Source organism: Tupaia chinensis, unplaced genomic scaffold (assembly GCF_000334495.1).
Source record: "Tupaia chinensis unplaced genomic scaffold, TupChi_1.0 Scaffold145652_1, whole genome shotgun sequence".
NCBI lineage: Eukaryota > Metazoa > Chordata > Mammalia > Scandentia > Tupaiidae > Tupaia > Tupaia belangeri.
In genome coordinates this window covers 1,001,149-1,012,469 of record NW_006205509.1, presented here as the reverse complement: position 1 = coordinate 1,012,469, position 11,321 = coordinate 1,001,149, and the positions used below count along the sequence as shown (strand labels likewise).

General features: G+C 37.7%; 1 protein-coding gene across 2 annotated transcripts in view; it reads left to right on the top strand.

Moving 5' to 3' along the window:
* Positions 1-11,321, top strand: part of DIP2B (DIP2 acetate--CoA ligase B (putative)) — a gene marked incomplete at its 5' end in the record, with an annotated part of 144,588 nt that overhangs the window by 60,070 nt on the left and 73,197 nt on the right. The window contains 5 exon segments of one of the 2 annotated variants that reach the window (XM_014584082.2): positions 1,296-1,451; positions 2,205-2,324; positions 5,215-5,412; positions 7,741-7,832; positions 10,880-10,990. In XM_014584082.2, coding sequence (XP_014439568.1) covers positions 1,296-1,451; positions 2,205-2,324; positions 5,215-5,412; positions 7,741-7,832; positions 10,880-10,990 — 677 coding nt within the window. 2 annotated transcript variants of the gene reach the window in all.

Genomic DNA, 11,321 nt, shown 5'->3' with positions numbered 1-11,321 from the left:
TCCCTCTAACCCTTTTTTTTTTTTTTTTTTTTTTTTTTTTTTTAAGCAGTGCCTCACAAGCATTTATCACTATAAAGAGTTATCCTAATATTTTAGTGGTTTCCAGGTACGCCATTATTATTGTCCCTTGGTTTATGTAGCATTTCCCTATTTTGGTCATTTTGATGGTATCTTTATTTATTTATTTATTTGCTTTTATAAAAGCTGCTGAAATGAGCATGCTTGAACACACAAATTTATGTATTTGTCTCATTATTTCCTTAGGATATATTCCTTTTAGCTGAATTGCTGGGTCAAATAAAAATATTAATTTTGATGTTTTAATTATCACATTATCCTATAGAAAGATATACTGCAATATACTTGTGCTAGTATAGTTTAAATTTTATTTTTAAACTAGTAATTTTAAACTTCTGGCATATAGACAGACTTTATCTCTATATTGATTTTTACAGTTATTTACATTATACTTTTTTCCTTTTTACGGTTTTTACTGTTTTTTTTTTTTTCATCATTCTGGTAATGCATATATTTACTTCCTATAATTTCCTCCTTCCTACTTTTTCAAATGTTCTCTTCTAAGTTTTTTGTGCACATCCCTGCTGAATGGATTTCTTCCAACTTACACCATTCAGTTTCTCTACTGTTAAGAATTCCTACCTGAAGTAGAATACAGTAACGCTGTAATTTCTGCTCAGCGCAATGGAAGACCCTTATTTGTCAAGTAGACCCAACTTATCTATGGGTTATTTTTATAAAAATTAGAAGTGTACATTATCTGGTTTTACTTCATCTGGAAATGTGAGTGATCCAACCCATTCCCAAGACATCATTTTGGTTTTCAATGGAAGAGGAAACATTTTAGATATACCATGATCATGCAGAAATGTTTGAAAAAAAGACTAGAATGTTGGTAGCCAGTTAGGATCTTACTCACTTTGGCTTCCCATTTTGAAGTCACTTAGAACTTTTATTATGATTATTTTTATAACCTTTGATTTCTGCCAGGTTTTCTGTATACATAATGTTTTTAAGAAACATTGACTGTGTGACTTGAGCTTGTAAAGATATCCAAGTGTTGAAAAGAAATAATAATTTCAGGAAGCTAATATATTGTGGGCTTAACTTCTTATTCTCCCATTATATATTGCTAGTAGAATTTGACTTATAAGGTTGTTTTATAAGAGCAAATGCCCTATTTATATAATTTTCTTTCTTGTTACAAAAACAAAAATTTTAAAGTTCTTTTGCTGCTAATATAATATCATTCTAAATCTTGTTTTCTCCCCTCTTAGAGAACTTCTCTGCTCCCCCCGATGTCACTACAACTACCTCTTCCTCCTCATCATCTTCCTCAATACGCCCAGCAAATATTGACCTGCCCCCCTCGGGGATAGTTAAAGGCATGCACAAAGGATCCAACAGGTCCAGCCTTATGGATACCGCTGATGGTAGGCAGTTCTCTTTCACAGCTAAATAGAGTGTATCAATTAAACTGGAAAAGTTCACATCGTAAACAGTGGCCCTGGCCCAGGAGCTACAAAACCATGCTACACTTGGCCCATTGTCGACTCCACTTGAGTGCCCTGTTCCAGTCTGATAGTGGCAACATGGACTCTTGTTTTGCTTCAGTCGGTATTTCCAAAAGATACTTTGAACAAAAAACCAAGCATGGAAAAAGAAAAGAAAATTATTAGAGAAAGGGGAGATTAGATGAAATCCTTAAGCATGTATTAATAAAAGCATCATATTAGTTTTCCGTTGTCATAAAACTATCTGTGTACGTATTTGTATCTGTTTGGCACAATTGAAATAGAAGGAGACTTTGGGCAAAGTCAAAATATCATTAAAAATAAAACCTCTTGGGGCCAGCAGGTCGTGTATTGGTTAAGACATTGGACTTCCACATGACTGACTAAGGTTGGAGTCTCAGACTTGAAAACCAACACTGGGCACGTGTGTGTGTGTGTGTGTGTGTGTGTGTGTGTGTGTCCAAAATCCTGAGAGGAGAATGGAGAAGGGATTGCAGTGTGACCATCCCCTCTGGGGGATGATTTCTCACTTCCTCTCTCTCTTTCTCTGTGTGTTCCTGTTGAGCACAGGCACCCTATAGCAAAAATCTCTCTTAAAAAAAAGCACCTCAGTTGAGGAACTGAGATATTCTTAAAATCAATGGATGTTAATTTACCATTTTCCCCCCATAGGTGTTCCTGTCAGCAGCAGAGTATCCACAAAAATACAGCAACTTCTCAACACTCTGAAACGACCGAAAAGGCCTCCCTTAAAGGAATTTTTTGTGGATGACTCTGAAGAAATTGTGGAAGGTAGTAGTAAAAATTCCAAAAACGTTCTTAAGCATTTGCTACATGTCAGGTTCCGTAAGGCTAAAGGATGAACATGACATAGTTCTTAATTTAAAGAGTCTATAGTTCTCTGCTCTTTTGTCATTTCTATTTTAGACCTCAGATGAAAAGTAAGGAGTGGGAGGAGGGAAAGAAAGAGAGAGACAGCTGTGGGGCTGGCTGGTGGCATGGTGGTTAAAGGCACTGGACCTCCTACATGGCTGACTATGGTTTGAGTTCTGACCCTGGCTGCTTACTTTCTGTCTGTCTGTCTGTCTGTCTCTATCTGGTCAAATCAATAATAAAAAATAAAGTTAAAATAATTCATTAAAAAATAAGAGACGCTGTGGAGCATAGAACTATCCTTGGAAATATGCTATTTGAATTTAGGAACTATCCCAAATATATAATTCTGAAACTTAAGTTATATGTGTTATTTCCCTGGCATATGAATGACAAATTCAACCTCAAAATTTTGCCCAATATTTCCCCCCAAATAACATAATTATTAAATTAGCCAGACAGTACATATATATTTGCCTCCTACAAGACAATGTGGTAGACCTTGAAAAAGGCTCAAAGATTTATGTTGCTTTCTTCATGTTGTTTGCAGTTTACACCAGTGCTAAAATGTATACATGTGCAAACAGTTTAGCCAAGTAGCATTTATCAGCAAACTAAGGCAGCTAAAGGAAGGGAAGAAATCAGTTCCATCTTTGTGGTTAAGGGAAGCTTCACAGAGAAAAAGGTAGTAGTGATTTATTCATTTAGTAATTTTAAGATTATTTATGGATGAAATCATATGATAGCTAGAGTGTAATAAAGAGAGAAAGGATAGTAAAGATAAAATGAGAGTAGGGCCCAGCCTTGTGACTCAGTCTGTAGCAAACTGAACTTCTGTGCTGGAAGCTACATGGTCTACTATGGCTTCAGATTCCAGGATTAGTCTTCACACACACCAGGCATATGAATCCCCAAGATTGGTCAAGCTGGAGGGCTGGGGAAAGAGAGTTACAGCATGACAACATCCTGTTGAGGATGTTCCTCTGTGTCTGTCTCACGTGCATACAACTATCAGGAATGAAAGAAAGTAAAATTTGACAGTAAAAAAAAAATGAAAATGACCTTTGATAATTTTTGAAGCTAGGTGATGACTGAATCTACCTAACAAAGCTTTGACAAAGAACTAAGCCACGATTGCTTTGTAGTCTATTTGGCTCCCAGTATCCAGGGAACAGTTTATGAGACTGCTAGTAGGTTTTGTTATAGCAGACCTGTTCATGAACTTGGGCACATTGGCAGTCTAGATCACTTCTTTGCCCAGTTTATACAGCAAGAAGCGAAAAGCAACCTGGCATACAAGTTGAGTTTGTTTCATTAGGAGTCACTAAGCACATTGATCTATGGACATTTTCTTGAGACCTTGATATCCAAGTGCTTATGCCAGTAACAGCCTCTTCAGTCTTCTTAGCACCATGTTTGTCCAGGCAAATGAAGATCAGGGTTTCATAGGAATCATACTTGAACAGTTTGCATGGAGTCTGCATGGAAGCCTGGTAGAGGATGATAGTAGTAGAGACTTTTATGGCCAGAAGACTGTTCCTGCCATGTATAATCTGTCTAGAAAAATAAAACAGTTTATTTAGACTCACCCATATTTATTTTTTAAATTAATCTGGATGACTTAGGGTCAGGGAATATACAAAGTAAAAGGGCAGATGAAACTTTATTACCTAATGCAGTGAATTCATGAGTTTTATGTCAGTAGAATAATGAATCAAGGCAGTTCAAGTAAGTTTCCCAATCTGTCATCATACTGAGTTATAAAGCACAATTCATTTCATATTTCATTTGCCCAACTTATTCATATTGCCCTTTCGCTCTTCTGTGCCTCTTACCTCTCATTCACCTGGCTAATTCCTGCCCATCTTTTAAGACTTAGTGCAGGGAGGGAGCAGCAGATGGCCTAATGATTACATTGCTAGACTCCCATGTAGTCGACCATGGTTCAAGTCCCAGACCCAGCAGCTTGAATCTCACACCGTGTGAGTGTACATGCATGCTCAAAATCCCAAGAGGAGAATGAAGGAGAAGGGATTGAAGTGTGGCCATCCCCCTGGGGGGTGATTCTTCACTTTCTGTCTGTCTGTCTCTCTCTCTCTCAGGCAAATGTATACACTCTATAGCAAAAATCTCTCTTGGCCATACTAGTTGTGTGCAATGGTGTGGAGGTATGGAACATTGTGATTTTTGCCCATTATCTGTTTGAGTCTAATGATGACCCTTGAGTGTAACTATTACAATACTCATTTTACAGATGAGGAAAATGGGACTCAGGGAAATGAGTTTGCCTAAAGTCATACCAGTAAAAAGTGAATGTAAACTTGAGTTTTCTGATTGACAGTGTAATGCTTCTTTCATTATATATAACCTGGAGAAGTGGAACCTGAATCTCTTATACTGAATGCAGTGTGAAATACAGTGTTTGTATTCAGTGTAAAACAAACTAAAGCTTGTTTCAGTAAAACAAGTGTACTAAAAACTGAAACTGCCAAAACAAATTTCATAGTTTGTGCTTTTCTATATGAGCAGTGATTAACTTTTTTCTATGTACAGGATATATTTGTTGCATAAACATATTAAATGTGATTTCACAACTAAGTGCAAAGTTGAATTAAGAACCAGTGGGTGAATTACTATTTCTCATCACCTCTAATTGCTATTTCTTTTCTCAGTGTGGGTTTAAACCAGATGAATAGGAAAAGAATAAGAAAATCTATTTGAGAGTAGAGACCCAAGTTAGGTTAGTTGATATTTGTACTTAACTTCATCCACTGGGTGTTGTTTTGTTTTGTTTTGTTTTTGGGTGCAGTACCTCAGCCAGACCCCAACCAGCCCAAGCCTGAGGGACGGCAGATGACCCCTGTGAAGGGAGAGCCTTTAGGAGTCATCTGTAACTGGCCTCCTGCTCTTGAATCTGCCCTGCAGCGCTGGGGCACCACGCAGGCCAAATGCTCCTGTCTGACTGCACTGGACGTGACAGGGAAGCCAGTTTACACTCTGACATATGGTGAGTTTACCCGAGTTCATTTATCCTAAGAGTTCTGTGGCATGCCAGGGGTAGTGCTTTTGTTTTGATTTTTAGCAGTTGCTGGTCATTATGTTTCAATAGATCTTTTCAACTGTTTAATAGAATCCCAAGTTCTAAGTAAAACTATTGCCAAATGTTCTCATTTGCTAAAGTGACATTTGCAAGCCCACTAATGTTTCAAAGAGAGCAAAAAGAAGAAAGAAGCTTTGTAGATTCACTGATGTTTTAACATTAGAGAATTTCAGAAAAAATATTTGGTCAGTTCTCATGATGTGAGAAAAAGTTTGATAGTTTTATCTAATACTTGAAACAGTTATTTTTAGGCCTTTGCTCATCCTGGTTTTTGCTTATAATAGACACAAAATTTTATAAGGTACAAAGAATCAATACTTTTCATTTAACTTTGCATACCAGCTAACTTTAACTTAAAGAAAACTGGAGTGAACCCCGGACTGTGAGATTTTGAATTCATTTATTTAAACAAATTTCTTTTTCTCTTCACAAGTGGGCCACGTTATTCATAGACTGGATACAAACTAATCTTTGAGGAAAAATAAGTTTTTATTTAAAGAATTGTGCAGGTTCACACTTTAAACCTTGCATGCCCCTTTGAACAAATTGTATGTAAAACTAACACGTCAGGACCAGCAGATGGCATACATTGCGGGGCTCTCACATGGCCAACCGTGGTTTGAGGCCTGACCACAATGGCTTAAAACTCACACCAGGCGCATGTACGTGTGTGCCCAAGATCCCAAGAGGAGAATGGAAGAGAAGAAATTGCAGAATGGCCATCCCCTCTAGGGGATGATTTCTTGCTTTCTGTCTCTCTCTGTATCTCCGGCAAATGCACATGCCCTATACAAAAAAAAAAAAACAAAAAAAACTAACATATCAAATATAACATAATTTCTCTTTTCTTTCACTTTTCTCATAATCTAAATCAAGAATTAATTCCTTCCTTCCTTCCTTCCTTCCTTCCTTCCTTCCTTCCTTCCCTCCCTCCCTCCCTCCCTCCCCCCTCGCTCTCATCCAATTAAATGAATGAATAAATAAAATTAAATAAATAAATCTTTAAAAAACATACTAAATTGTGCAGTGGAAGAAATAGTTTGTACTATCATCATGACAAAGAAAGGAGAAGCTTAGAGTGAAGTCTAGTCCCACCTGTGCTAAGAGCTCTTTTGCCATAAAATTACCTTAAAAATGCATTGATGTTCCATAAATTAGAAAAACCAAGTACCAGCCCATTGTCCATTACGCCAACTGCTGCTCCCTAAATTAAGAATTTGTAAGGGTGATTGGAGGAAAAAGTTGGAAAAGGAGAAGAAAAACATTTTCGTTTGTTTTTGCCAGAAGAGTTTCAGCATTCACCCCAAGTGTTGTATATTAATTTTATTCATTAACCATTAAAGGAAGAATTCAGCTGCCAGATCTTTGCAAGTTCCTTTGTAAGGGGAGTGGGGGAGGAGCAGACAGATTTTTACTACAGGACGTGTGTGCTCACCAGAGAGATAGAAAGCAAGAAATCACCCTTGGCATGTTATATGGGCGGGGGATGGGAGAATGGCTATGTCGCAACCCTTCTCCTCTCGAGATTTTGTGTGTGTGTGTGTGTGTGTGTGTGTGTGCGTGCACAACACATGCGTGACTAGCATGAGTTTCAAGCCGACAGACCTAGGATTCTTATCTGTGACAGGCCATGTGGGAGTCCAGCACCTTAACTACTTCGCCACCTCCTGACCCACAAGTTCCTTTAACATTTACGAATACATCCACATGTTACATAGTTAATTTCTGCTGAATTATGGTGATATAGGATGGTCGAATGAGTCATAACTGTGCTTTACAGTTATCTCAGGTATCTAATACCGCCCGTGTAAGTGGTTCTACAGAAAAAGCTGAAAACAGTAGTCTTCTGGATTTCAGTCTAGTGATTTTTAAAAAAAAAATGGTTTTACTCCCTTTAATCTGAATATCCCTAGGAAAAATATGATGTGATCAGCTCACATCACATTATTCCTAGGGATATTCAGATTACTTCAGAAAAGAATTTGGCATATTATATAAAGGCAGACGAGCATCTGGTGCTATTTTATTTTTGTTTCAAAGCAAGGCTGGCTTTTGTAAATGAGGAAGAGTAGAAAGCTTTTGTCGGGGGGCTTACTGTGCCGTGGGGAATGGATGATACTTGTGACATATCACTTGGAAGTTGCCACTGTCTTAAATGTGCTGATGAACTTAATGTTCTCTCGCTGAAGTAAGTCTGCATATTTCCTACATGATGATTTTCTTTTCTTTTTCCAGGGAAGTTGTGGAGCAGAAGTTTGAAGTTGGCCTACACACTGCTTAATAAACTGGGGACCAAAAATGAGCCTGTGTTAAAACCTGGAGACAGGGTAATTGGCCTTTTGATTTTAGAGAAATAGTGTTTATTGTGTCCTAGTAGACACATTCTAGATTTTTAATGCACAGCAGGAAAATTTATATAACTCCATTTTTACGTATAAAAATGATTTAGTTCCAACCCAGCTTAGCCTAATGGCAGGTAATAATTCTTGCATTCACAGACTGTAGGAAATTCTCATGTCCTTTTCTGTAGCTGCCAATCAGTAACTCTTGAGGTGCTAATAAAAAAAGGAAACCTGGGAACTAGCAGGTAGCATGGTGGCTAAGGTGCTGGACACTCCCATATGGCTGACCATGGTTCGAGTCCCAGACCTGGTAGCTTGGTAGCTTCCTTTCTCACTTTCTCTCTCTCTCTCTCTCTCTCGTCAAATTAAAATAAATGAATGAATAAATAAAATTAAATAAATAAGAAAAAGAAACCTAAGTCTTCCAGAAATAAATATTTCAATATCCAGTCAATAAAAAGATAGCAACAAATTTATCTTTTGATGTTTTTTATTCACAAAATACTTCATTAAAATTTTAAAATAATTTTCTTTTAACTTTTGAAGATTGCTTTCATACTAATGACTTTATAAGTGTGATGACTTCGTACCATTAAGCATTGTTTTTCACTTGGAAATTATAGAATGAAATACCAACTACACAACATTTCTTTTTAGTAGGCTCATGAACACAGAATCTCTTTAACTTTTAAAAAACACTTTTGCGTTGTGGTAAAGGTAACTTAAAGGATGGCTTTTACTTATACACAGGGTTTTTAAAGAGTTCATTAAAAATACATATTTTTTAAATAATTATTTTATTTAACTTTACTGATTTATTGAATTATTTTAATTTGGCCAGAGAGGGACAGAGAGAGAAAGAGAGAGAAAGCAAGAAAGCAAGCCGCCAGGTCCAAGACTGGAGCTGCAGTGGGTCTTGTGGGAATCTAGCACACCTTTAACCATCATGCCACCTGCCAGCCCCCCAAAATACATATTTTAAGAAAAACTATAGGGCTGTCCTGTAGTGTAATGGTCAAGAGCTGTGTATTGGGCCAACCATTTTGAATCCTGGCCCTAGTTGCTTCAAAAACATGCCAGGAATGTGTGAGCAGATCCAAAATCATGATGGGGAGGAGAAAGGGAGAAAAAAGAATTGCTATGTGACCATGTCCCATTAGGGGGTGGGTACTTTCTCTCTCTCTCTCTCTCTCTCTCTTTCTCATACACACACACACTTGCTGGCAAGCACATGCCCTTTGGAAATAAAATATGATTTAGGGCCAGCCATTGGCATAGTGGTTAAGGCAGCTGAATCGCATATGGGCAACTGAGCAATTGAGTCCTGTATCTAGCAGCTTGAAAAACATGCCAGGTGTGTGTGTGTGTTCATGCCCAAAAGCCCAAAAGCCCAAGAGGAGAATGGATTGCAGCATGGCCATCCTCCCTAGGGGATGATCTCGCATTTCTCCACTTGTAAACCAAAAAAGATTTTCTTTAAGTCAAGGAAAAAAAAAAAAAAAAATACTATGCATGAATTTTAGTGTAAAAAATTTTGGTACCAAAATAAACTCATACTTTAATCCTATTTTTCCATAGACTTTTTGCAGTCCTCTTATAAATGTTATACATGAGTATTTCCTAGTTTTTGCCGAACCCCAAGAAGGTGATGTTGTGTCTACCTAGTAATGGACATTGTTTACTTGAAGGAAATGGTTTGTTTAAATGTCTTGTCAAGGGGCCAGCACTGTGGCTGGTTAAAAGAGCCGGATCTCACATAACTGATTGCACGATTCAAATCCTGGCCCCAGCACCTTGCAGAACACACCAGGCATGTGTGCATGAATGCCCAAAATCCCAACAGAGTAGATAGACGAAGGAAAAGAAATCGTAGTGTGATCACACCTCAGTGAGGGGTACTTTTTCTCATTTTCACTCCCTCTCTCTTGTCTTCTGTTTCTGTGAGCAAAGATGCCCTCTGGCAAAATTTTAAAAATATCTCGTTTAATTAGTATTTTCTAGAATCCTAAAAAAAATTTAAGACTCAGAATAGAACATCTTTTGGGAATTAGTTAAGAGAATTTAAAAACAAAAGGAAAAACAGGAGTCTGGTGATGTGATTAAAAGTTAAAATGCTATATATATTACTTATCTCTCTATATATATATCTATATATCTATATATATAATTACAAGAAGGTACATGTTCTCGCCAAAAAAAACCACTTCCCAACAGGGCATGATCATGCCCTAGTGCTTTCTCCATTTCACCATCCTGTTAAGATTTTGTGCACACGTGCACATGCACCTGGATGGTTTTCGAGCCATCAGTGCTGGGATTTGAATTACTATTGGCCATGTGGGAGCTAGTTCCCTTAACCACTAAGTATGGATTCAGCCCAGGATTTAACATGCTATGGAGGCTTTACTGTTAAGCTTTTGTTAGTGAATTAATTTTATATCTGTAATAGTTTCTGCCAGTATTGCTTACACATATCATCAGATATTTTTAGAACACTTGCATTGTTGGGTAAGGATTGATGCAGTGAGTTAGTTGCAGAGTAATAAGCTGTCTGTTAGCCCTAAGAAGTGATCAAGTAAATCAACACTTGTAGGCTCTCTCTGAGAGAGGTGAGGCTGCTTCATACCATACTGTTCTGTCTAGAGATCCATTCCATTTATTTTATTACTTTAGCCCTGCTTTAAAGTGAATTGCCTTAGGTTTCCTAAGTAATTAACACTAAAGGTGAGTTGTTTATTGCTTAATTAATCACCAATAGAATAAGCGAAAAATTCTTATGATGATGACACATTGTATTATAATTCCCAGAATGGGTACTGCAATCATAGGCATGGTGGAGACCTTTTTAGAGTTGCATGTCCTTCTCAGTAACTTAATTTTCCCTAAAGCATATGGCTGTTAAATAATTTCATTCACTGTGTTCATGATAAATGTTGTGTCTTAGAGAATAAAATTGAAAGTGTTTTGGTGTGTGCGTGCGCTTTTGTTTCTGTTATCAAATGTCCTTTTTTCTGTTATTAAATGAATTTTAGGTAGCCCTGGTTTATCCCAACAATGATCCGGTCATGTTTATGGTGGCTTTTTATGGCTGTCTCCTGGCAGAAGTGATTCCAGTGCCTATAGAGGTACCTCTTACCAGAAAGGTAACGTTACTGAATTTAAGAGGAATGTAGCCTGATGGGATGTGGCAGGCGCCACCTTCTTGTTGGTTCATCTGGTCGCTATGTTGTCTTACCATTTTCTGAAATACTCATGTCATTTTATAAAAACATAAAAGTTGTAGAAAAATTGGGACCAGCAGTTAGCGTAATGGCTATGTCGCTGGACTCCCACGTTGTCGACCACGGTTTGCGTCCCGGACCTGGTGGCTTAAAACTCACACCGGGCTCGTGTGCATGCGTGCCCAAGATCCCGAGAGGAGAATGGATTGCCACGTGGCCATCCCCCTAGGGGGTGATTTCTCTCTCTCTGTCT